The sequence below is a fragment of the Tetrao urogallus genome, assembly GCF_951394365.1.
Source record: "Tetrao urogallus genome assembly, chromosome: 7".
NCBI lineage: Eukaryota > Metazoa > Chordata > Aves > Galliformes > Phasianidae > Tetrao > Tetrao urogallus.
The window spans coordinates 49,032,561-49,060,280 of NC_136820.1; the positions used below are offsets into that span (position 1 = coordinate 49,032,561).

General features: G+C 48.5%; 1 protein-coding gene across 1 annotated transcript in view; it reads right to left on the minus strand.

The window, feature by feature from the left end:
* WNT9A (Wnt family member 9A) overlaps positions 1 to 25,991 on the minus strand; it is a gene marked incomplete at both ends in the record, with an annotated part of 49,859 nt that extends 23,868 nt beyond the window's left edge. The window contains one exon of the mRNA XM_079538670.1: positions 25,897 to 25,991. Coding sequence (XP_079394796.1) covers positions 25,897 to 25,991 — 95 coding nt within the window. The remainder of the gene's footprint in view (positions 1 to 25,896) is intronic.
* Between the last annotated feature and the right edge of the window lie 1,729 nt (positions 25,992 to 27,720).

Below are 27,720 nucleotides of genomic sequence, written 5' to 3' on the forward strand. Positions count from 1 at the left end.
AGTTAGTTTGCAGATGACACCAAGCTGGGAGGAAGCGTTGATCTGCCTGAGCAAGGATGGCCCTTCAGAGGGATTTGGACAGACTAAGGCTGTATGAGCTTTAACATGACCAAGTGTCAGGTCCTGCACTTTGGTCCCAATAGCCTCATGCAATGCTGCAGGCTTAGGGCAGAGCGGCTGGAAAGCTGCACAGAGAAAAAGGATCTGGGGTGTTGGCTGACAGCTGGCTGAACATGAGCCAGCAGCGTGCCCAGGTGGCCAAGAAGGCCAGCAGCATCCTGGCTTGTGTCAGCAATAGCACAGCCAGCAGGAGCAGGTGATCACCCCCTGTTCTGGCACTGGTGAGGCTGCATCTCAAGTGCTGTGTTCAGTGTTGGGCCATTCACTGCAAGACACTGAAGCCCTGCAGTGTGTCCATAGAAGGGCAACGGAGCTGCGAGGGTCTGGAGCGCAAGTTTGATGGGGAGCAGCTTCTCAGCTCTCTCTGAGCTGAAAAGAGGAAGCTCAAGGGAGACCTTATTGCTCCCTGCAATCACATGAAAGGAAGGTATAACAAGATGGGGGGTGCTGTATCACTGTTAGCTGGGAAAAGGCAAGAGGTGATGGCCTGAAATTGCACGAGGGAGGTTCAGATTAGGCATCGAGAATAATTCCTTCTCAGAAAGAGCAGTAAGGCAGAGTGGTAGAGCCACCATCCCTGGAGGTGTTCCGGAGTCATGAAGATGTGGCACTGAGGAACACAGTCAGTGGGCATGGCTGGACTTTGGAATCTTAGAGGTCTTTTCCAATCTTTATAATTCTATGATTCCTTTGTAATATATACAGCTCATGCCGTGAAGGACCCAATAGTTCCCCAATGACCTCCAGAAAACCCTGCTGTTGGTTTTTGTTTGTTTGTTTTTTGAGGGGGAATAACTTGTTTTTTCATAATTCAATACTAGCTGGGAGCTCCCAGGTAGTTTAATACCAAGAGCTGCCTGTAACCAAATTCCATTGCAAACAACCTATTTTGCCTGCAAGCGGGCAGAGGCAGGGAGAGAAGAGGAAGGGAAGGTTGTTTCCTCTCCCCTTCATCCTCTGAAGAATGAAACAGCAATCAGCCAGATTTATGGAGGATTTTTAACCCAACTTAAAACCAGCCCGTGAACTGCGGTGCCAGTGGAATGCATGGGCCAGGCAGCAGCAGGGGCTTTCGCTGCCGATTTAAGACGGCATTAAGCTTCACCCTTCCCAGCTGGTGCCAGGAATTACTCACCCGCTGTCCCCGGCTGCTCACTATTCTGGCTATTGATGGCTTTTTATTTTGTCTTTACGCTTTGTTTCTTGCTTAACATTTTTGTATTTATTGACATGCTTCCTATCAGATCTTGCACAGCCTGTAGCTGGGAGTTTCAGCGCAGAGAAACAGTGAATGCGGAGCAATGCGATGGAAGAAAATGAAGTAATGAGGCTGGAGAAGAAAATAAAAGCCTTGTTTTATTTACCCTATTAGGATCTCAGGTCCTTGCTGCAGTATAAAAGCAACTCCACTCCATCCCTGAATTAGAGCGGTTCATTTGAATCCAAAATTGGGCCTAACACCTCTCCATAACTTAAAACATAGATCACATTCACAAGAACATAAACAAGCATCCCTGCCCTTGCCTTGCTTTTGATCAGTTCTGGTAGGGTTGAGGACCAGAAAGCCACATAATAGATCACACAATGCAATACAGCATTTGTACAATATTCTTGCAACAAAGAGTTAAACTACAAGCAAACCCTGTTTCATCTGCTCCTACCATAGAGATCAAATTCCAAGAGGCAGAAATTCATCTGTGATATAAAACCGAAGCAGCAGTTCTGCTCTCATTCTAAGCAAAGAAATCCAAAGTTCATGGTTTCTTGGTATCTTCCCTTGTCTGGAGAGAGCTGCCCTTAGCAAACGATATATAGAATTCAAAATGTGAAGAGTGAAGACTAGAAAGAAAACCTTACGGATGTTTTCCAATCATGCTTTTTGCACTGGTGCTCCTTTATGTTCATTCCAACAGCTTTACAAAGACAACTTCAAAAAGCACCACACGCAGGGTAAGGGCACTTCTTCACGCAGGCAGTTCCAGTGCCTGGAACAACTCCTGTCTGTACTTCTGGCTGTCCAACACTCAATCTTCTGCATGAAGCCTACTGACACCCTGCAGACCTGTCCAGGGCTGGGGAACACTCACTTATAGGAATCCAACATGCTGACTCAGGCCAGAACAGCATTAAAATAAGTACAGGATGTTCAGACCCTAATATCCCCCTTCCTTCCCTTCCCCCTAACACTATATTATTAAACTTCAAGACTCTCTATCACCAGCGACTGTGAAACCCCAAAATTTAAATGTATAGATTCCAGAAGGGATTAATCACCCAGGTGGGTGATTAAACATGAGGACTCAAATGCAGCCTCCTGCTTCAGGAAGCCTTTACATCACTGACTGCCCAAACCACACAGGCTATACCATTTGTCCCATCTCTCCTTAGCTCCTCCAGACATCCACATTTGGATGAAGAAATCTTCATTTCAGCCCACAGCATCAGAGAGCAGTTTCGGTTGGAAGGGAATATAAAGCCCATCCAGTTCCAACACCCCCACGAGCTTAGGCTGCCAAGGGTCCCATCCAGCCCTGCCTTCAGATCCTCCAACGATTTGGTACCCATAGCTCTCTGGGCAGCAGTGCCAGTGCCTCACCATCCTCTGAGTAAAGAATGTCCTACTCATATCCAAACTAAAAAGAGAGATTTAGATTAAAACCATTCCCCCCTTGTCCTATCGCTACTGGTCTGAGTAAGAAGTTGCTCTCCCCTTGCTTATAAGCTTCCCTTGAGTATTGGAAGGCCACAATCAGGTCTTCTCCGAGTCCACTTCTCTCCAGGCTCAACAAGCCCAACTCCCTCAGCCTGCCTTCATAAAAACAGGTGCCCCAGCCCTCTGAGCAACCTCACGGTCCTCCTCTGGACTCTCTCCAACAACTCAGCATCTTTCTCATGCTGAGAGCCCCAAGAGGGCACAGCAGAGGGAGACAACCACCTCCCTCACTTCTGCTCGTGCTGCCATGCTCACTTTGCCCACCTCACCTCCTCAGCCCCACGCAGCCCTCCACCCACGGGCACCCCCAGCACTCCAGGACATGGGCATGCCTCGCACGGCCCCAGCGCCAGCACGGCCAGCATGTGTTAGTGTCAGTCTCTTCCACCCACTCCTGCCAGGGAACGCATCTGACTTTGTAATGAATTGCCCATTTGTCTCTCTAACACCTCAGCCAGCCTTTTGTTAAGCCTTATCTCCCAAATTTAACAGCTCCCTGGTGCAAATCACGCAACAGGACTTGGCTTCTTCATTCCCCCTCCCCATCTCCTCCTCCTCCCTGGTCCGTCTGTCATATAAATCGTGCTGTCCATCCCAAACACTGCCCTCTCTGTTCTCAACAGATGCCTCAGTTATGGAGCTGTCCTTGCCCAGACCACAGAGATTGGCAGCAGAGGAAGAAGCTCCTCATAGCTAACACAGCAGCTTCCCTTGCTGCCTGAGGATAGCCCTACGTGCACACACACCCAGCAGCACAGCAATAAAATACAGATTATTCACCAAACACCAAAATCCCAAAAGCTGGCGGGCTGAAAGGCTAAAGAAGATTTTGATGAAAGCACAGTGAACACAGAGTTCCTCAGCACAGCTCACACTCCTGTTGTCTTTCATCCTCCTCCTTCCTCAAACTCTGTTTTCATGCTTAAGACCTGGAAGTCTCAGCTGCTGCCTTGACATTTTCCTAAACAACTTCTGAATATAATGGCAACTTCTAGCAACAAGTGCAGGTTAAGGCTGAAGGGGTTTGCATCTCTCCCTCCCCTCAAAACATTTCACCCAGCCCCTATTTTATGTCGCATGGAGGTCAGCTCGTGGAGCATTTAGATGGTTGGGCGGTTTGACACATCATCTGCTCTATTTTGGGAGCAGTTTATGGCTCTGCAATTCCTCCCCTGCACAGCAGTGATAGCTTTTCCACTCTAATGTCACATTATCCTCGTGGAAGGTTTAAAAACTAAACAGGTGAAAAAACAAACTTTCTGGGCACTGGAGAGGGCAGGATGCATGAGAGCCCCGTTGTGCTGATGAGACAGTACGCTCTGAGCCTCAGCAGGGATTGTGGGGATGAACTGGGAGCACAGAGCATGGTTCCTTACAGAACTAGATAGGAAGATACTCGAAGGCTCTCACATGAAGGTCATTCCAAGACAAAAGTTGTCTCATGATTGTCTTCCTGAAGAAGCTTTGCAGCCTTGAGGTTTTACAAGCTCCAGATGAGACTTTGAGGGTCAGGTCTCCAGCTAAACAAACTGGCTCTGGCCAGTGTCAAACTACTCCAACAGGAATAAATCACTAGCACAGAAGACAGTGTCCTTGCTGAGATAACCCACATGTGGGATGAGTTTCAATGAAGCCAACCGATGTCACAACCTTTGTTTGTCTTATATGCCACCTGCAAGGGCACTGCTAATCACATATGATGAATACATATGATGATACAGACAGACAAGATATCTTTAACAGACCCATGCTATTGGAGAATCTTCGCTTGCTTTGTTATAGAATCATGAAGGTTGGAGAAGGCCTCTAAGATTCCCATATCCAATCCCAACCCATCCCACCATGTCCACTGGCCATGTCCCTCAGTGCCACATCTCCACAGTTCTTGAACACCTCCAGGGACAGAGACCCCACCTGAGAATAAATTTCTCCTAATTTTCAGGAGTTAATAGAACTACAGAACATCAGCATGAACCTCACCCAGACCTACCTCAGCCTACACTTCAAGAAAAGCCATCACAATACTTACTGTAGAATTAGGTTATAACGGGTCTTTGAGATCATCTAGTTCCAACCTCCAAACTTTATGACTACAGCATATACATCCTTTTATTATACTACAGTTTATACGAATAAAGAGTCAAATTAACCAAAGTACTAAAACCCAGGGTGGCCCACAGTTTTCTCTCTGCTGTTTTGTAGATGAGATAGCACACCATCCATCTTCATAGCAATGCATTTGTGCTCATGAATGGGAAAAAAAAATCCTTTATGCACTGTATTAGAAAAGGTATGTGGGTCACACTCAATGAACCAGTATTATGGAAAGCATTTCCTTCCTGTATTGATCATCCATCCACCCAACTAAGTTGTATTAAAAAGGCAGGGGAGAGGACAACAAGCCAAGTGTTATACATAGCAAATTCTGATTAGATTATGAAACTTTAAGAAGATCTTAACAAGTGGACAGTGTACATTTTACATAATTAGCTTGTTACTTATAAATGCCTTACATAGTGCCAATGGCAGATTTTCACCACCTAAAATAGACCAAAGCTGTTGGATTCAGGAACTGCTGCCATCCCAATTTAGATCAACCCAAATACAGAAACCACGAGGTGGTTTTGTTACACCAAGATTAAGAATTGAATCAGCTCTTGTGTTCCTGGATATTATGTCACCTCGCGAGCCCAATCCTCACTAAATGTGAAAGCTGTTCTTCACAGCCTTTTGATAGATTTCAAGCTCCTTTTTGGAGGAACAGAACTCACCAAGCCTGGATGTAAAGACACAGCACTGTGGGATGCCAAAGTTGCATCCATATTTATTTTGCAGGGAACTGTTCCCCATGAGATGTATGCTTCATGAAACTTGGAGGAGTCCAGCAGGCTTTGAGGTACAAGCACTGCTTGTGAAGCAGGACCTCAGAAATAGCAAGCCGAAAGAGTAAGTCCTTTAATTTGCAAGTTGACCATGCTTGACATCAACGTCCTACCAAACGCAGAGCTACACAATGTTATTCCTACTCAACTCCCTCCTATTGCCTGCAGACATCTGAAGGGAGAAACACTATGACTGACATGACCTAGTTCAGCAGCCCTGAGAGATGTCCCATAGATCTACACATACGAAAGTTAACTACCAGGGGAAAAAAAACAAAACCAAAAGCAGTGTACCTCTTCCAGTCATCTCTACAAAATGATCCAGGTTGATAGTCCATCAGTGAATTGTTTGTGTAGCCTGAAAATACAAGATAGACCTCTCAGCCCAGAACTAGATGACCAGTTTTGCCCAGATTCACAGATACGTTTAGATAACTTCTCATTTAAAGTAATTACAATCCATAACTTTAAATGCCTCTTGAGTGCAGAATGCTTTCGAGTGCACCAGTGGAACAGAGATGGAGATTTGAAAGTCCTGGATTTAAATTATTCCTTGGAAACTATCTTGAGAGCTGGAAGTAAAAGTGATAAAAGTCTTCATATGCAAGTGACTTCCAATTCAGCCACTCAAGGACCAGGAAATATCAGCATAATTGCATGCATGCATTATAAATCAGTTTTTATCTCAAAACGCCATGTGACCACATACTGCAAAGCAGCCCAGTGTTAGATATCCTCTTCCAAACTACCACCTTACTTCATTCCTTCCAAAAAGAATGATTCCCTCCAGAAAGAAGGCAGGAGACCACGAGAAGAACCAACTGTGATGAGTATTATCTAGGAAAATTAAAACTCATTCAAGCAAGGCACTATACAAGGCAAATTCAGTCAGCTTTTACAGCCTTTCACAAATCATTAGCACACCTCACTTTCCAGTTTGAGTCTGTGGTTTCTGTAATGACAGTTAAACGTGGAATGAGCCATAATACTTCTAAGTACTCATAAATAATGGAAACAAAGCTGACTGCAGCATCAGACAGGATGCTCAAGGTAAGTGTTCTCTCAATTGCTTGCAAGCTTTGTCTCAGCACCTTTAAGCACTCACAAGGAACCAAATATGTTTTCAGCTGAGTACAGAATCTGGACAACATGTTTTCAATAAGCCTTGTGGCTACATGGTTAATGGGAACAGTAATGAAATACTTAGTAATTGCCAGATCATTACAGAATAATACTAGCACGCAATCACAAAAAAAGCTCTGTTGCAGTCTGCATGCACAAAGGCTATGACCAAGATTACTCAGCTTCCACATGCACTTGTCAGCACTGCAAGGGACAAGCAAAGCCAGAGATTCCTGCCAGTACCTTTGGGAGACGTGTGACATGTACACAAAACCAATTTTGAGGCATTTGTGATAACATTTTAGTGCCAGTGGAATTTGTCTAATATGGAAACACTACAAACAGGCAAAGACAAATTAAGAAGCCTTAAGTAACATAGTTTTGCCCCAAGGCTGCATGAACAGCCCGTATCTTCCTTTTCAGATTAGCCCTTCATGTCCCAACATCACTGTAGCACCAAACAGTGAGATTCCCCTCTGTAGTCTGTTCTACCAACAGATGCTCATTAGAGCTACTCTCAACCAGAGCAGCAGCTCCAGCCCGAAATGGAGCTCCCATCTGTCTTTGAAATGCATGTGGGTTCACTTCACAACTCCCACAGCCCATCTCTTACAGCAGCTTTAGAGATTGACTCATCCTCCCCCGGATGATATAGGACTTAAGTAAACAAAACCTACCAGAATTGGAGTCAATGGGTTCAAAAAAGAAAGATTGGTAGAATCTGGTTTTGGAGTGTTGTGAAGACATTTAGATACACCTCCAAATCCCATAAATTTAGTAGTGATGTTGAAGTAAGAGCAAAGACTCGTATTCCAAGCAAAGAAGCAATTTGCCTATGAAGAAGTCTCCCCACCAGACTTTCATAAAGCACAAGGAAGTGGGACATGAGCTGTCTGCTCAGCACTACAAAGCATGTACAACACAAAATTCCAAAGCAAGCTGAACCACCAACTCCACTTTTCATGCACTCCAATTTACTAAAAGTTATGTTTGAAGGGAAATAATTAGGAGATTTTATATTGAAAGTTAAAAAAGATGCATGCACTGAGATAATATACTCTTGTTTCTTTTCTACAAATGTAAGACTTCCCAGCAAATTAAAGCAAATCACTGAAAAACAGCGTTGCTATTTAAATTGCAAGCTGAAACCCAATAGCACTGCGATGAAACTTGGCTGTGTTCTTCTCTCAGATTGTCCTTCTCTGGGAGACAGTATCAGGTTCCCTTCCCCCTTTCTTCATCTGCACTTGAGACTTTCCAATTGGCCTGGGGTCAAGAAAACCATCCTTCTCCCAGCTATCATCCCTGCAAGAGCACGTCTCCTGCCAAGCCCTCCGCCAGGTTATGGGGACATCCAGCATTCCCATCCGGCTTCCCAAGGGATGCAAACCCAAATGTCTCACACCTCGCTTCTTGAAAACCAGCAAATGTGGCCACTTGCAGTCCTGCAGGCTGGATCACAGGAGCCAGAGGAGCAGGATCTCGTTGGCTTCGCCAGCTCTCTCCACACCACAATGCCCAGAGTGACACTGATGTTCTCAGCGGTAGAGAAAGAAATCCCTCTAGCTTACTCCTCTCCAGCCCTGAAATAGCAGTGGTTGCAATGCCCTGACAGCATGTAACTTGGGTAAGGACTCAGCAGAAATAACCTGTCACAGCAAAAGACTCACTACCACATCCTCAAGAAGACTTTTAATTTTGTGAAGCTTATGCCTATTTGTGTAATCTCTGAGAGTTCAAGCAGTTGACAGTTTCCAACACTCATGATTTCCAACACAGCTTTTAGGAAAAGATATTTGGAGCATATAAACAGGAGAGGGAACGGCTGCTTATGAGGATGGATAGTGAAAGGACAAGGGGGAATGGTTTTAAATTAAGACAGGGGAGGATTAGGTTGGATATTAGGAGAAAGTTTTTCCCCCAGAGGGTGGTGAGGTACTGGCACAGGTTGCCCAAGGAGGCTGTGGATGCCCCATCCCTGCAGGCATTCAAGGCCAGGCTGGATGTGGCTCTGGGCAGCCTGGGCTGCTGGTTGGCAACCCTGCACACAGCAGGGGGTTGGAGCTGGATGAGCACTGTGCTCCTTTGCAACCCAGGCCATTCTGTGATTCTACATCAGTAACAAACTCTGAACTACTTCAGAGCTGGCAAGAAGCAAAGTCATCTTTATCAATGGAAATGGCACCTTAGGAAGGAAAGTTAATCCCAAATAACACAAAGATGAGAGGAAGCCTTTCTACCTGAGCTCTGCAACATAATTTCTTTGTGAATCAAAAGCATTCTTCACACTGGAATTTTCCTCCAAGTTACAGAGGGTTTGTAACTAATTAAAAAACCCCTCCAAGTTTCCAAAGTATTTCAAGCAATAAAACCCAGGTTACAGCCTGAAAATAAATCATAACAGTAATATGCACACACTTGGGGGGGGGAGGAGGGGGAGAGGGTAAGATATAAACCAACGCTGGAAAAATCTTACACGTAGTGCAGCCAAAATGCCAGTTGATACATGTCACATTTGGGCGCTCCAGGCAACGCTATCACAATGGCTAATAGAGGCAGGCAGAGCTCCAAGAGGAATGCCCAAAGCCTAAGGACGCACAGATGCTCCCTGGAGCCTCAGATAATGGCAATGGCATCCCAGGCCTTTGCTGAATCTTTCACACACGTTCAGCTCCTCGAGCAGCACAGCAAGCAGAAGGAAGACTGCGACCTTTCAGACGTTGTTACCGGCTAATCCTCCTGGAAGGAGGGCCTCAGAAAGCATTTAGATTGAAGCATCCGTGAGATTAAGATGTTTATCCGTCTTGTATTTTGCACATTTAGGATGTCAGTGTCTCCTGGCTGCAAGAGCCCAGGAGGACCAGGGGCCAAGAAAGAACGAACGACTCAGGCAAAGGGAAAGGATAGCAACGCTAACAAGTGCTTTGTGTTTGCTAGAAACCTGTCATCGGTCTGCAAATAACAGAGTAAAACAGAATTAGGGGAGATTTTTCCCCAGATGGAAATACCTTTAGCAGCTGAGTTGACAGATCTATGGGGCGTAACAAGAACCAAGCATAACGTGAGGGTTGCTCCCCGCTAAAGCTTTCCAGGTGTTTACATCTGGCTGCAGCCAAAAGTGCCGTGAACCCCATGAGATCACTCCAGCCTAGCAAAAGCTCAAAGCCACCTCAGCACAAACGGTAGGAAGGAGGTCAAACAGCCCCTGCTGTGGTGGGAGATACTGTGTTAGCGACCACACAGAGAAGAGGTCTCCTCTCAACCCCAGACTGGAAGGGAATCTGGCACTAGAATCACAGAATTACTTGAGTTGGAAGGGACCAGAAAAGTCATCCAGTCCAACTCCTCTGCAACGAACAGGGACAGCCACAGCTCCATCAGCTGCTCAGAGCCCCATCTCCTGACCTTGAACATCTCCAGGGATGGACATCCACTACCTGTCTGGGAAATCTGTGCCACTGCCTCACCACTCTCACCATAAAATACTTTTTCCTTCTATCCAATCTCAGTCTCCCCATTTTCCCTTATCATTTGCAGCTTGGTAACTCCACGCACCAGATATCACAGATGAGAGGTTGCTTTGCTCCACCCCAGCATAGCCACACCAACCTAAAACTACATCCAATCTCACAGTTCTGAGCATGATGCTGCATGGCAGGATAGCAGGGAACAAGCTAGTCAGTGCTTTTGGTGCTGGTACAGTTTTGCACGGCTCAATTACAATGTTGGAGAGCTAGTCCCAGAACAAGGATGGTCCCTGTAAGTTCCTACAGATGTCTGGTCACATCAAATGGATGGATGGAGGGAGAGAATTTCAGGACACCATTGGACATGCCCCAGCAGGGTTTTGCAGCCTCCCCGAAATAGTCCTCATTGGTTTCACACTGAAGGCCCCAGAGCTTGCAAGGCAGGTTTAATTTTAGAGCGCACTCATCGGATTTGCTTACATAATTTTCTTGATTTGGAAGGCTTTCTATTTTCCTTAGTAAGAAAAGCTGTCCAAGTTTATCACGTTAAGCCGGGGGCCGCTCACCCATAAGAATATTAAAATATATCGGCCACAATTCTTTTGAAATTTTGCGTATCACGATTAGGACTTTGAACAGCTTTAAAGGGTGAGGTGGGAAAGAAGCCATTAGAATGGACAAATCCTTACCAAATTACACAGGCATCTAAGCGCGGGGGCCCACAGGGTGCCCAGAAGCAGCTTAAAACAGGGCAGGAAGGGCTCAGGAATGTGCCAGCCTGGATCCATTAAGCAGGACGTATAAAGAGAACACCATCTTTCTGTTAAGCAGGTGTTTCTGAGTACCTGAGAAGACTGCAGATGCCACCAAGCTGTGTGGTGCAGACAACAAGACCTAGGGACGAGATGCCACTCAGAGAAACCCAGACAAGCTGAGCAATGGATCCAGGAGAACCTGGATGAGCGCCTTAATGAGCTGAGGGTGCCCCTGTTTACTGCAGGGAGTCAGACCAGATGACCCTAAAGGATCCCTTCCAACTCAAAGATTAGGTGCTGCCCCTGCTATCATTTAGCAGAAGAACTCAGCCTGTGAGTAAGTCTGTTGGATAACCCAGGCATCGTAGGCAGAGATTTAGTCCTGTTCAGATCCTTCATTTGCTCCTCCACCTCCTCAGCTGGTTATAGCAAGAATTCAACTTCTGAGGTTGAATCAACAACATGAAATCACAAAAAGCCACAAAATCCCCTCAGCAATAATTCACCGCTTGACTGTTGCTCCCAATTTTGATATTGTTAAGCTCATTTCTAAGGTTGAACATATCAGAAGCAAATATACTCCAGTCCTCCATTCAAGTCACAGGCGCAGAAAGACACTGTCAACCCCCTCAGCCTGCAGCAAAACCAAGGGAACCCTACAGACCCCACGAGTACCACAGCACAGCATCTCTTAAACCACAGAATCACAGCAAAGAGACTACAGATATTTCTCCCCCCTACTGAAAAACCACTTGAAGAGCCAGCTCCTGCAGATCCTTTGCCATTCTGCCCAATGGAAGAAGTTGCAGTCTCAAGCACAATTGCTTAATTTATTAAATCACTTAATGCTGCTCCAGGAAGCAGTCAAGTCACTGCCCCAGAGACACTGAAGAAAAGAGCAGATACAGCTCTGACATACATGGGATGGGTTGGGGTTGGACTTGGTGATCTTAGAGATCTCCTCCAACTTGAATGATTCTACAAAGGCAGCATCACCTCCAAGTGAAGACTGGCACCTTGTTGACACATCTCCTTTCAACAAGGCCTCGGTATTCTCTCAGAAATGGAGTCAGCAAGTTTGCTGCTTATGCCAAAAGGGACTTATAGTCAGTAGTTACATCTTTTTCAGTACCTCCCAGAGCAACAGACACCAGAAAAATCTTAAGAGATGCTAAAGGTGAGGTTAATGGCCTTGCACCTTAAAGCACAACTACAGCTCGATCGAGGTGCTCAGAGATGTCCTTGTACACTGCACTGGAGTTGGACTAGACGGCCCTTAAGTCCCCTTCCAACTCAAACAACTCCATGACTCAGCATCCCATAGTGCTGAATCCACTAGATATAACCACCAAAACAGACAGAGGACCACAGCTTCACATCGCTGCTGCAGGAAATCGAGTCAAAGAAACTGAACGTAATGCAGGACTACATCAGCAAATACCCACGTTCTCATTGCATGCACCTCACAGCCAAGCTTGAAGACAGCTGGAGTCTGAAGAGCAGCACAGGGACACATTAGCACTGACAGCAAAGCAGCAACATCCAGAATGTTATGTGCTTCATTGGGGCAGCAGCATGCCTCCATCCTTCCCTTCGGGAATCAGAGTTAAGACATTTAGGGTCAGGATGATGGAAAAAAAAAATGATGATGCTTCCCTCTGCTGTTCATGGATCTTAGCCCTAATCAGCACTGGCAGGATTCCCCTCTGCTTCCCAGCACAATGGGTAAAACCCACGAGAAAACCCCCATCCTACTCAACTCTCTCCAAAGCAGTAATTACCTCCCATAGTTATAAAGGCAATTTTTCTTTCAAGGTTTAAGGAAACAGAGATTGAGCACTTCTGCCACCACAGCTCATCTTCAAGAGGAAACGTGCTGCTGGTGAAGCACTGCCATTCTATCCAGCAGAGGAAAACCCATGCGACCCACTGCCCTGCATTTATGTGAAAAGGCAAAGAGGTCAGCTATTCAAATTTCAAAAAGCAAAGCCTGGAACGGGAAAAACACAAAGGAAAGGACAAACACCTCTACAGCAGCACTCCATCCAGGCACTCTGAGGCACTGACACAGCACAGGAGCTGGTTCACACATCAGCCTGGCAATGTGCATGCAGCTCTGACTCTGAGAGGCTGACTGTATTCACCATCTGTAAGGGGACACTCCAGAAAGGCTAATAGGAATGAATTCAGCACAGGAATGCAAAGTGGGGTGGTTAAACCACATCAGCTCTGAAGGACGGCCTCCGCACTGGGCTCTGAAGTGCTCTTAATTCAGTTTAGCCTGATTTGCACTGAAATCAAGTGTGTTAAAGTGAATTAAGGCTCTTTAATCCCCAAGGAGAGCGTTTCCACCGGGGCTAGTTAAGAGTAATTGAACTAATCCACTTTAAAAGTCAGTTCGGATTAGTTGTGCTAAGTGGCTGTGCAGATGAGGCCGGGGAGCATGGACTGTCTGGAGCATGCAATAACCACATCAATCTGCCTCTGGGAGGACAGCTAGAGCCACGCTATTTTGCTTTGCAAAGGCTGGGAGTGCTCCAAGACACTCAAACAAGGCTACTGTAATAGAAATGTCTACTTGTGCTTGACAGGTGCCATCTGGTTGCAAGCAGAGGCATTTTCCACATGTATTTTCTCTGCGTGCCACATATGCAGGGTATGGCCAAAGGGATGCTGTTTTTACAGGCAGCTGAGGGAACTGGGCTAGTGCTCCAAGATGTTTTGGCACCTCTCATCCAGGCCACGCTCAGAGCTCACTAACAGTGGCCATCCCACCCCGTCCCATCAGAAGGGACATGATGGGCTCAGGGGAGGATCAAAACCCATCTCCTCCCCATTACTAACAGCTACAGGTTGCTGCCTTCCCATCACATCCAGCTCACTCCCCTCAGGAGACACTTCACACCCCCAGATTTTCAACGGCTTGGAGCAAAATGACTTCAGCCCCCCAACAGAACCAGAAAAGGTGAGAAGGGACAACTGTCCCACAGCACCTCTTTGCTGCTGCAGGCAGAAGAACCAGCCCAGTATCCATACAAATTCTGCCTTTCTAGGAAAGCAATGAGCCCCTGCTTGATCCCAACCCATTCTTCCCCCAGCTAAGAATAATCCCCCCAGCTGCTGTTTGATTTACACATTGCCATGGACGCACAGTGTTTTTATCGGGTAGATACACAGGGGGAGAGGGAGCAAGCCTGCGTGTGTTCGTTCTAGTTAATGTTTCCTGTGTGGTTCAAGCTGTTATGCCTCCAGGTATGTTTATTTCACTACTTCAGCAAACCAGCAGACTTTTTAATGGAACTGTTGATATTTTTCCTGGCTGCTGCTCCTCCTGGAGAGGCGAGGCAGTGTACGAACAGAGTTCATTCCTCACCCCAGCCTGGAGCTGCTCCGCTCCTCCTGGGACTGCGGGGAATTGAAGGTTTCCATTGCACTGGTCAGATTTCTTTCTTTGCCAGCCTTCAAGTTTTAGATACACAAACAGAGGCGTTCAAGCAGCTGACAGTAGTAAGAGCAACGCGTTGCTGGTGCTCTATGCAAGGGCTGCAGTTGCACAAAATCCAGCCATGCATCCCCCAGAGAAGACAGTGGGTGCAACTTCACTCCTAAAATGAAGCCTCAGCTACAAGGCTTGTTTCAGAGACAGATCTTTCAGGCTGAAGCTAGGGGTTTTCCTGCTTCTTAGAAATTCAGGTCACTAAGCAAACAGTGGATTCTCCATACGTTTTTCATGGCACCTCCTTCAAAGCTGCAATAGGAGCATGCAGTAACTGCTGCAAAGCTGCTGAGGAGTACCCTCAGCCTCATCAGAACATTCTGCTTCATTAGGCACTCAAACACCGGTGTTCTTTATCACAGAATCATTAAGGTTGGAAAGCCCCTTAAGGTCATCTTATCCAACCATCAAATCATGTCTGTGACTACTCTAGACCATCTCCCTCAGTGCTACATCTCCATGGTTCTTGAACACCTCCAGGGATGGTGACCCCACCATCTCCCAGGGCAGCTGATCCAATGCCTGACCACTCTTTCTGAAAAGAATTTTTTCCTAATATCCAACCTGACCCACACCCCCCAGCCCAGAGCAACTTAAGGCCATTACCTCATGTCCTAACAAAGGCATCGTCCATAGCCCAAGAGCCTTCAGTTGCCCTGAGAACAGCCCAGCTACCCAAGAGACACGCACCAAGTCGCTGACTCTGTTCAGAGACTCTTCCTTCAGTAAGTCCTGATATACAAGCTGAAATACCCTGAGCTTTAGACACATTCCCAAAACCATGCAGGTGATGGGAGCACAGACATCATCCATAGAGCAGTAAGTCACCCAGTGTCTCTGAATAAGTCCAGATGGATCAGAGACCAGTTGGAAATGCTTAGTTTGGGTTACCTGGAAGATAACAGTGTAAGCAGACCCACAGAAGCACCAGTTTGGATAAGGCTACCATCTGTCCCATGCTGGGGTCTGTCCAGCAGCAGATGAAGCACAACATCATGCATAGCAGCCCAGCAAGCCTCACAGCACCCATCATTGGGGCAGGTGAGGTCAGCACCTGCCCCCCAAACTCATGCTAAGTCTCTGGATTTTCCTGAGTCAACATAGACAAGCCAGAAGATAGATACAGCCACCAGGGATGCAACACAGCCATGCTAATAAGCCATAGGAAGCGTTGGCTCTTTGGTTAGATCCTTTGGTTATTCAGCTCAAGCAGCTGCTTCATCTCTGGCCTGTCAGATGAGCTTGCTAACCAAAGACAGGGAAATAGCTCCCTCCTAGCTCCCAGCAGAAGTTCTATCCTTGGCAGGGGCTGAGAACACCCCTGCCCCCCTCCCACTTTTGCTTACAGAAAGGCCCAAAGATGCAGAAAGAGCTGCGCTATTAGTTTGCCAGGTATTTCAAGATCTCACCTTACACTGGGAGAGGATTAGGACAAGGAAAGAATTTTGTCAAGATTAAGCAAAACAAGTCAGTTCTGTTAAATAAAGTATCAGTTTTGGTCAACTGTCCCCAGAGGGGTTTGGGCTTCAGGATTGGATTTCTTGGAGGAGATGGGCAGCCCCCAAAGGCTGTGGGGCTGCAGGGCTTACAGCAGCCTGAAAGCTGAACTTTGAGCTGTGCCACCCCAATGCCATCAATAGCTCTGGGAGAGGTCTGCATATCCAACACCACTAAGCTAGTGCAAAAAGGATCTGTCCACATTGGGGGCATTCTAAACGCAGCAACACTCAGCTGTTTCCCAGTTGGTCACATATGAGGGAGCAGCTCAGCACATCAGGCTGCTCCAAGATGCAGGGGCATACAGAGCTGCAGTGATGCAGACACCCATATATCTTAGGAGGGATGCTAGAAGTCACTGCTGAGGAAACAAAGAGGTACCCCAGCTTCCTCTTATCTGGTTGCTTGAGGTGCTTATATCTGAGAACTGAGCTAAGAATTGTCAACACTGAGGCCTCGAAGCTTAGCCAAGCTCATAAGTTAAGTGGAAGCACCTTTTTTTTTTTTTTCCTTTTTTGCTTGCCAAGTACTTTGCTATGCCCTCACCCAAGCTTCCCATTGCTTAGGGTCATAGAATCATCATAGAATGGCCTGGGTTGAAAAGGACCACAATGTTCATCTAGTTTCAACCCACCTGCTATATGCAGGGTCAGAACCAGCAAACCAGGCTGCCCAGAGCCACATCCAGCCTGGCCTTGAAACAGAGTCCATACAAAACATGACTTGTGCCCATGCAATCAGAAGACTATGAAACTCAAGCAAGATTTCACAGGTTTGAAAAGACCTCTGAGATCCTCAAGTCCATCCCCAACCTACCATGCCCACTCTATTCCTCAGCGCCACACCTCCAAGGCTTTTAAACACCTCTAGGAACAGTAACTCCACCACCTCCCTGGGCAGCCTGTGCCAATGCTGCCTCTTTCTGAGAAGTTTTTCCTGATATCCAACTTGATATTTACAGAAGCAGAACCAGCTTCTCCAATTTGGAACAGAAGTGTCCCCCAGCACTGCCTGACTTCTATTGCAATACCAAGCCTAAGTGTACCAATTAAAAATGTATATAATCAACCTGCAGAGAGAGAAATTACAAGGAGGATATTTAAAGGTCTGAGCAGAACATAACAAAGCCACACAATGCACCCAGCTCAGCAGGGCTGAGTACAGAGCAAGATCTACACTGGGAATTAGCTGGGAGCAGCCCATCAGCACCATTTCTCAGTCATGAATTGGGGAGCCTACCAAAGATGGCAGCAAACAAGTCATGAGCAACATGCCAGGCCATACACATCACTTTGGGGCAAGCACTCCTGTAACACTAACCAAAGCCATGGCTACAAGAGGGGTTAGCCAGCGAGCACCAGTGCACTCCCACACACCCATAGCAGCGTGCCCCCAGTGTGCAGGGATGGAGAAGCTGTCACCTACAGCTGACTGATGGCAGCAGGGAGCCTAGAACACTTGGAGGTGCAATTTAAAGGGTAACCACTTACTTTGAGAGGAGACTGGGGCAGGTATGTTTTTGAAGACATGGGAGAATCTGCAAAAGCCAAAGCTGATGCTTTCAGAGAAGAGTTGGAACCAGTTCATTGACAAGAGCTTGAGGTGCTCAAGAAACAGAAACTAGAAATCCAGTATCAACCATAGACACCAAGTGTAAAGGCAATTTAATTCATCTGGGAAACCCATCTCACCTGATCACACATCACATGTAGAGGCCACTCAAGAAACACCATCACTTATCTCAGAATGTGTTTTTCCTCCATCCTAATAGTCCAGCAGAATTAAGCAGACAAAGAGGAGACAGTTCTTTAATTCATGAGCTGACCTTCCCCAGAAGGACACAGCCTTGGAAACAGAAGCTCTTCACCCTACCTGCTCTGGGTGCTCTACAGTTCGGTCTCAGAGGTTTCCCCAACAGCAGATCAAGGCCCTGGCTCAGCACCTGCCCATTCCTCCCAGCACCAAGAGGGCCATTTGACATGGTTTTAAGCTAAGCTCAGAGATTCCTGTGTGCATCTCAGTACATCATGCACTTCTAAAGGAAATCACGTTGCCATACAGCAACACAAGAAACTACCTCCTGCTGTGCACATCATATGGCCCACTATGCTACTTCAGTCTCTGGAGCACTCTGAGCAGGTTTTCCAAGAAAGGAAACTTTTACTGCCATTGTGAAAATTGTCTGGCTATCCAATTAATGCTATTATAATGAGCTAGGCCACATGAATCTGCTCATAAAATTCATACCAGCTCCCATGCTTCATGGCATCTCATCAACATGAGCTGCACACTCCATGCCAGCACAGACTCACATTAATGTGGGATACTGTTGAGTTTGCATGTTCTACAGAGGGTGCATCAAAGTGCTGCTTTGCTCTATTTTCTTCCCAAAGGAAGAGTCTAAGGTGTTTTTGTTTTTGATTTTTAAACCCATCACCCACCTTCAGCAGCTCAACCAGCAAATACTCCCCCCATCCTACAGAAGAAGGATTTAAGGTCACAGACAGACTGAAGACCACGCAGCACATTCAGGAGCTGTTTGATCCATTAGAAACAGAAAAAGAGGAAAAAAGAAAACCTGCTCTGATATTTTGTTCAGTTGCAAAGAACTCTATCAGCTAAAGCAAATCCCCTACCTGCTGTGTTTGACCATGTAGTCACAAAATACTCCCTGTTCCACTTAGCACACTGCAAACACACATTACAATAAAATGTAAAGCTTACCGAGCTGATAAACTTCATGAGTGTATTTTATGACAGTATCTTAAGAGATAAGGCTCATTAGCACTTTACAGCCACGATGTGAGGGAACCTTAAAATCCATGGTTAAACTGGGAGAAAGAAGGGGAAAACTTGAAACCAAGTATCAAAAAAAAGAAAGGTCCCAAAGGGTTTTAACCCTTTCCACCCAGCACAATCATTTCTAGCCCCTCCCCAGCTCAGCCAGCATTGGTCCAGGTCCTACAGCAGTCCTCCATCAGCATTTCCCAGCTCAAGCTGCTGCTCTCTTCTGCTTAAGAGCTGCTCAGATGGAGAAACCAATGGCATTAATATGCCACAAGCCCCTTGAGAGCTTTTCTGGCTGCACAGTGAAGGCTGTTTCTTATACTGGGGAGCCAGAGGCCTGGCACAGTGCACCCAGAAGCCAGGAACATCAGAGCTCTTGGACTGCTTCTACACCACACATCCTTGGGAAGACCCTGGGAGTCTGACAAGTTGCTGCTTTTCAGGGGCTGGGAATAAGGGTTAATAATAAGGGTTAACATGAACTCCCCAAGTGCCATCCTACCCACAGTGCTGGCTTCAGGAGATAGCTGCAGCTGTATGGCTGGGCATGAAGAGCCTTCACATTCAGCAGATGAAAGATATTGCTGTGTTTCAAGTCCTCTCCCATCAAATACACCAAACATTGGGGTGGAGCAGTCCCATTAGTACTCTCAAGTGATCTGAGATCTAATCCACATGCTGAAGGTACCATGGTGCCCCATGTAATCCGAGCAAAGGATCCACATGGACCTTCTCACAGGAGAATTCCTCACACCTCTGGTAGTCTGACCTACTGATCAACACTCAAGATGCTTCTTCCATAAGGATACTCCAGTGAGAACTCCTCAAATGCTCCTCAAGCTACAAAGCTTCCCTCCAACCTAAAAATCCTCTTAAGAAGAGGAATTCACAGGGATGCAAGTGGGAGACAGCACAGTCAGAAGATGCTCTCACTTTGTGAGCTGAGCTTTCTGGGTCCCACCAGCCCCCTGCAGCTCTGCACCAGAAACCACCTTGTGCAGTGGGAGCACTGCAGTTCAGTACCACCTCTGGTGCTCAGACCTCTCCACACACAGATACCTTACTTCAGCATGTCTTCTGCTTTTGCTTCTCCAACATAAATAAAAATAATAATCAAGGAGCCATTAATTATCAGCATTTCAATCAGAAAAACACCATGAAAACATTACCATCATCTACTTGAATGGGAGGAGCATCCCTCAGATAGTCATCTTCTCTAAAAGAGAATTATATCAGTAAGCAGAGAGGATTAAACAGACAAAAAAAAAAAGCAAAACCTGACAAAGCCCAGCCCAGACAGATTCAAATCAAGAGTCAAGCCAAGGAGCATCCCATTGGATTCCCCATGCCATCTCCCACACCTTCACTTAACCTTCCCCCTTGCCAATGCCAAAACTTAATTCAATTACCTGCCACTGAATAAGCCGTAAGGCAATTCTCATTACCCTGCGATAAAGCACGAGGCCTTTAATTATTAAACACTCATGGGATTTTCGTGTTGGGGTTGTGGGGCTGGACTCCCTTTTATTGTCGTTAGCGGCTTCAAGAACGCAAGTTAATCATTGACCAGGCCTTTCACCAAGCGACCAGAGTCCTATAGATCCCTGGTTTCCAGTTCTGCATCAGCAGGCACGCTAGGAGAAGGCAATGGCTGCCTCCTGCTCTGCCAATTGCACATTTAATCCTTAACGAGCCATCTTCTCCCCCAGGAGTCACCTGTAGCATTGGTGTCCCAGCCAAAATAGGCAGTACGTGGGCAGTGGGGCTATGTACAGCACTTACCCTATGCTCAGTTCAGAAAATGGCCTGGTACATCCTTCAAGAGAAGGGAAGCTAAGGTTATCCTTTCATCTCAAACAGGATGAATCCAATGCATGAGTCCAATACTACTAAACCCGTGTTCTGCTCCATTCTCTGCTTGCACTGCAGGGAGCTTCCAGGTTCCCTCCTATAATGTAGAATCATGCTGCACACTGCTGGGCTTGTTATCACCCTTATATCCCTTTCCAGTGGTCCCAGCACCACTTTCAAGTATCTACAATGCAAACCCTTCTTCTGGGCATGGGGATTCCATCCTCAAAGAAACAAGTTTCAGGTTGGGTAGTTGGAACAACTTCTTTTCTGAAAGAGCAGCAATGCATCAGCACAGGCTGCCCAGGGAGTGGTGGAATCACCACCGAGGGACACGGCCAGTGGGTATGGTAGGAGTGGGTTGAAGCTGGACTTGGAGATCTTAGAATTCTCTCCCAACCTTCATGATTCTATGACAATTCACACGGCTCTAAAGGAGCAGGGAAAACAGCCAAGCCTACCCTCTCTACAAGCCAGAAATTCAAAACCAGAAAACCAACAAAACCAGAAATTCAGCACTTCAAATCCAACGCCACCATCTCAGAAAAACCAAACTAACTCCTTCCAATGGGGTGGGATGGCCCTCCAGCCTCCCCACGCTCCAGCTGTGTCTGACAGCTGCATTCCTCTCTCCCTGCCCCAGCCCAGGTTTTGTTGTTGAGCTGTGCTGTGAACCAGCTGCTCCGTCTCAGCCACGTCAGGGACAGCCAGCATGTCTGGAAAGCACAGCACAGCAGTCTGGCTCCGGGTGGCTTCCCAGGAATTCATAGCACTCAGAGCTGCAGGGTGGGTGCATGGCCCCACACCACCATCAAGTGACAGGTAGGGAAATTCCTGACATGCGACAGCCATGTGAGTACCTCCTTCTCTGCAGATATTCAAGGCCCATCTGGATGCTTTCCTGTGCAACCTACAGTAGCGAGCTGCTTTAACAGGGGATCGGACCGGTGATCTCCAGAGGTCCTTTCCAATGCCTGTATTCTGTGTCAGCAGGCTGAGGCAGCACCCACAGGCTTCATTTAATTGGAGGTGGCATTCCAGCTGATGCCGTGCACTTGCATGTGGGTCACGGCTCTAATAGCTTCTCAGTAGTGACCCTATCGAGAAGCTCATGCTAGCTCACACCCCCAAAAGCTATTCCATCAGGATAGTCACCAGTACGTGGAAATCCATCCAGTTCATTATTCATGGGCTTTGGTTGTGAACTGAAGGCACGTCCCACTTCAAATCATTCAGGTTGGAAAAGGTCACTAAGTTCAACTGCCCACCCATGTAGTCTACTAACCACATCCCCCCCAGTGCCACATCTCCATGTTCTCCAACACCTCCAAGGACAGTGACCACACTACCCTCCTGGGCAGCCTGTGCCAATGCATCACCATTCTAAGAAGTTTAACATAACATTCAACCTCAACCTCCCCAGTGCAACTTAAGGCCATCACCTCTCACCCTGTTGCTGTTACCTGGGAGCAGAGGCCAACCCCCACCTCACTACAGCCACCTTTCAGGGAGCTGCAGAGAGCAATGAGGACCCTTTCCCCCCCCTCCCCTTAGCCTCCTCTTTTCCAGACCAAACAATCCCAGCTCCCTTAACCACTCTCCAGAAGACACTCCCTGTCCCTAGCAGCACCCAGGCATCAGCTCTGCACCCACTATAGGCAGCAACAGCACTGCACACTTCCTGCACTAAAAACCCCACCGTGCAGCACAGAACCCACTCAGTAGCAATGCATTGGTAAATTAGGGCAAGCTATGCTCCCCTCCCTCCCTCTCCCCCACGCAAGCATTTCAGGGTTCCTGTTGCCTGCGTGCAGCATACGGATCAGTTACATTTATGAAGAACATTGCAATCTGTCAATATAAACACTATGTAAGCATGAGCCACTGGTAACATTACTACCGTCTTGACAAGTGTTTGCAGAGGGGGCAGAGCTGCCCAGCTCCTTCTGGGGCCAGAGGAAAGCAGAGCAAACTCCAAGCTGCAGAAAGCAACACTTCCAGCTTAAAAAAGGAGAGAAAAAAGAAAAAAAAAGTATAACAAAATGGAGCCAGGCTGTAAATCAGAACACCCAGAAAGAAATAGAAGGGATTTGATTTATGGCCCCAACAGGTTGCAAGCTCAGAGCCACTGAGCAGACAGCTCAGGAAGGCAGCAAGCTCCTTTCCAGCTCTCCATCCTGCACACGCACCGGGATGAAGTCAATCAACCCTCCTGTCACCCCAGCACAGCTGATCTTGTCATCTGCCACCTCCAAAGCCCACCGCCCCCAGCCCATAAAGGGAGGGACCCAAACTCAGCACAAGAGAAGCAGGAAGGGGAGGAAAGTGAAATGCAATGCTTTCCCAGGGATCCCAGCAGTCTGGGGCTGCTCCAAGCAATCCCCATCAGCCTGCTGTACTGTGGTGGAAATTAGCTTTAAGGCAGCCCAGCTGCAGAGGAGAAGGCTGAACACTGAAGCAGGCAGTGCACTGAAACAAGCAGATCTCAGGTGGGCTCCTCTCCAGGCACTTCTTTCCCTACAGGGTCAGCATAGACAGCACATCCCACACATGCTCCTATCCTGAAATGCACCCCTACCATCAGGCATCTCAATGAGCAACTTCAAACCTGCACAAGGCAGCTCCTGTGTAGTTTTCCAGACATGCTTTCTCCTCTACAGGATCAGATAAGACTTCAGAGACGCTACATCACATGCCCAAAGCCAGTCCCTTCCTGCTGCTTTCCCAGAGTTTGGGCTAACAGGTCCCTACTGAACAGGCACCTACAGGGACTCACTCTGCTCTTTCAGCATCAGCAGCACTATAGCTTTGCTGTACTCGAGGCTTGACTCATCCTCCAGCACACCCCAACCAGGCAGCCTCCAGCTACAGCACATCTGCCCCCCAGCATCGCAGACAGGCATAACTTCACACTGACACAATCTCCTTATCATGTAGCCATGCCCAATTTCTGTCCCTGCGCACTAATTCTCCAGCAGGCCACACATTTGGAGATACTAAATTCTTTCCCTGAAAGAAGACACTGAGGATGGGGAAGGGAAGAGATCACCTACAGCTCATCCCTGTGCCCTGTCAGACTGCAGAACCAAGCAGCCACAGTGTGACATCTGCCCACTGCCAGGGATGCTGACACCTGGAGCAGGGAGTTGTGAACATCATGGTGGCTCTGGTGACGCTCTGGATGGTGCATCTCTTCCCATGCCTGGAAAGGGGGCTGGGATCATTAAGCCCACTTCAGTATTCCAGTCCCTGCACAAACAAAGGGGCATGCAAGCCTCATATCACTTTTTTAAGGAAGAAAGAAATATGGGAAGATTCACATTGGAATAAACACCTGGAGCAGATCTTCCATGCACACGGCCACTTCTCTAAGCAGCAGCAGCACAGCCAAAAGTTTGAATGCCAATGACCACACGGCACCTGCAGAAGCACCAAACTCCACCAGGGGTATTCCCTTGCATCCTCAGCAAAGAGGATCTCTGGGGTGGACAAAGATCAGCAGCAGATGCTGCTTAGAGGCACAGCAGAGGAGCAGAGAGCAGCACGCTTTGCATAAGCAAACTTTCCTGCACCGCAGCAGCCTCAGAGCCCATCTGGCCAAGCACACATCTGGCAGCATCTCCTCTCCCCTCCTTATTGCCAGCGAGGGAGTCTCAAACCAGAAACAGCAGCTGTCCTGAGGCCCGGGGAATTACCCAGCGCAGTCAGGGCATCAGACCCTGCAACACACTGCACTCTCAAGTTCAAACCTACACCAGCCCCACGAGGCCAAGAAGCAAAATCCTAGGAGCAAAGCGACTGCAAGGAGTTACCTGCTGCACTACAGCAGATACCAGCACTGCTTGGATTAATGGGTAAGTTACAGCCAAGCTCCTTACGAGCCCCATCAGTCCCTGAGGCACAGTACAACTGTGCTGTGCTGGTGGTCTCCGGCAGATACATGAGCTGTGGTGGGGGAAAGGGCTTTTCCCAAAAACCTGCACGCACAGAACAGGCGGTTTCCTTGCAAATGCAGCCCCAGTGGCAGGAAGTTAAGCAGTTCTCGAGTTGGAAAGAGAAGATGTGAAGTAGCACTGTTTGGAAAAGTCTGCCAGACCACAAGCAATGGACAAGCTTCGACACCGGGATTTGTTTTACTGGAAAGAAGTGGGGGGAAAACCTCAAGACATTCCCTGGGGCCGGTCCAGTGGCTCCTACCAGCGGTCACAACGCAACATCCTAAAGAAAAGCAAGCAGCACCGTTTTTCCAGGCAAAACAGGGTTAACAAACCGCTCACATCCCACACTCCAACCATTACGGAGTACCACCACCCATTTGGGGTAGGAACTTTAAGGCACACCCTACAGACACCCCAAAAAAGCAAAGAGGCGCAGACAGCACGCTAAAAGCCAGCAGACCCTCTGCTAAGAGGGAGATGGGGAAGAGGTCAACCTTTGCAAAGCAGTAAAACGAAGGGATTAAGGAGTTTTTATAGGGTTTTATAAGGGTTTACGGACTCTCCCAAAGCAGCCCGGGGCGCGGATCCACCTGCGCAGCGCGCAGCGGGCGCGGAGTTATGGCGCCCCCTGCCGGCCGCCGGGCCGCGCACAGGTGAGCGCTGCGGGCAGCGGCGGCTCCGCGCCCAACGCGGGGAGATCCTCCGGCTTTTAGGGGAGCAAACATCGGGGGCAGGATGGGGACAGCAGGCTGAAAACAACAGCGTGCGTCCCCCGGTAAATTAAAAAAAATAAAAAGTTACGAGCTCCAAAGGAGCGACGGTGGGACCAACGGGTCTGCCAGCACCTGTGCTCAAAGCGAAAAGGAAGGAGAAGTTTAAAGCAGGGGAAAAAAAAAAAAAAAAAATAGTAAGTTTTTTGGAGGTTTTCTCTGTTCTAAGCAGAGTTCAGGAAGAGCCGCCTGCCCCGCTGCAGAGCGAGTGCTGCCTCCGTGCCGAACACGCAGGGGTCGGTTGGAACGAGGTGCGACCCGGGGGGCAGAGAGAGGGGATGGGGGGATGAGGCAGTAGGGCTCAGAGCCCCTATGGGGAACGCTGTCAGCGCGGGTGGAAGGGATGCGCGGCACTCCCCGGCAGCGAGCAGCATCCTCGGGACGAGCAAGGTGCAAAACAGCCTTTTGCAAAAATAATAATCATTAAAAAAAAAAAAAAAAAAAAAAAAAAAAAAAAAAAAAAGCGAGGGGTGCAGACTTCGGCCGCTGGGCACCTACCCGAAGTAGGCGGCGGAGGGCCGCGGGGTGCAGGCTAGCAGCCCTAGAAGCGCGCAGGAGGAGAGCCATCCCAGCAGGACGTGTCCATCCAGCATCTTGCAGCGGCTCCGGCGCTGCTCATCTCGTTCCCCCGCCGCGCCCGCTGCAGCCCCGCCGCCCGCGCCGCCTCTTATAGCGCGGCCGGAGGAGCGCGGCCGGCCGGCGGCGGGGCGGGGAGGGGCGGGGCCAAGAGAGAGGGGCGTGGCCATGGGGACGGAGGGACCGGGCCAAGGGGGGGGTGAGGGCGTGGCATGAAGGCAGGGGGCGTGGCTTGGGTGTGTAGGGGCGTGGCTTGGGGCGGAGGGAGCTGTGAGGACACGCCCACTTTGCTTCTAGGGGCGGGAGGAAGGCGGGGAGGGGAAGGGTTGGGTGACCCTGGGGTGTGTGGGGTTGGGGGGCTTCGAGTGGGGTGTTGTGCAAGGTTGTGGGTGTGCAAGGGCTGAGAGTGCCACGAGTGGGGCGTTGTTGCAAAGGGGTGGGTGTGCAAGGGCTGAGAGTGCCACATCTGGGCTGGTGTGCAAAGGGTGAGCAGTCGTGCAAGGGATGGGTGTGCTGTGAGTGGGGTGGGTGAGCGATGGGTGTGCAAGAGGCAAGCGTGCAAGAGGTGGGAGGTTGTGCAAGGGTTGGGTGTGCAAAGGGCAGAGCAGGTGAGCAAGTTCCAGTTGTGCGAGGGGTGGCCAGTTGGTAGGTGTGCAAGGAACAGATGTGCCAACACTGGGCTGCTATGGCAGAGCCTTGTGCAAGGGCTGTGTGTGTCGCATCTGGGCAGTTGTGCAAGGCTTCAGTGCGAGAGAGCCAGACAGCCGTGCAAGAGCCAGGTGTGCAAGGGCTGAGCAGTAGTCCTGCAAAGGTCAGGCCAGGTGTAAGGGATCAGTACACAAGGCTGGCCATCTGTGCAAAGATGCTCATGCAAGCTCTAGACACTTGTGCGAGGGCAATAAATACAAGGTCTAAGCAAACTTGCAAGGTTATCTGTGCACAAAAGCCAAGTGGGGCATGCAAAGGGTGAGCAACGTGGTTGGGAAGCAGTTAATACCCGAAATGTCAGCCCTTGGAACTGCTGCTGCTCTCAACGTCACTCTCACCGTCACGCTCAGCTCACACTTAGAGCACCTGGCAGCAGCTGAGAACAAAAAGGGTTTCCTCCCCAGCGTGTGCGTGTGTGTGTGTCACACTGCTGAGCCACCCCATGTCCCCACAGCGATGGGCATGGGGCCACGAAACCCTGAGCAGAGCTGTGCCCAGCAGGTGATACTCAGGTGCTGGACAGACCTTCGGATAACCTCCAGGAGTAGCCTGTAATGCATCACACCAAGCACTGCACATCCGTGTGCTGGGTTTGAGGTGTTCCAGTGCAGCTCAGCACCCCAGTGGGTGCAAGCCGTGCTGGCAGGAGCATTGCTTTGTTGGATCTGCACAGTGCCATAGGGCAAGGGGGTATCTCAGTCCCCTCATTGCGATGCTCAAGGTAAAGTGGCCCCTGCACCTTTGTGCAGGTTCTGGATGGGAAATGGCTTTCAGGCTCAGCAGACAGCAATACTGCATTAAAGCCCCATCTAGAGGCCTTTCCTCAAGAAGAGTTTGGGAGAAAGTGACCAGATATGGGGTCACAGTTGGGTGTCTCTGTGATCCCACCTTAGCTTCTCCAGCATAAGTACATAGGACATGGTAACAGCAACATAGGAGGGGAGGATGAGCATGGTTATATATTTAGCATCAGGAGGCCTTGCCTGAGTGTTTCCCTGCTGGAAAAGTGTAAGAGTCACCCTTCGTGCACATCCCTCA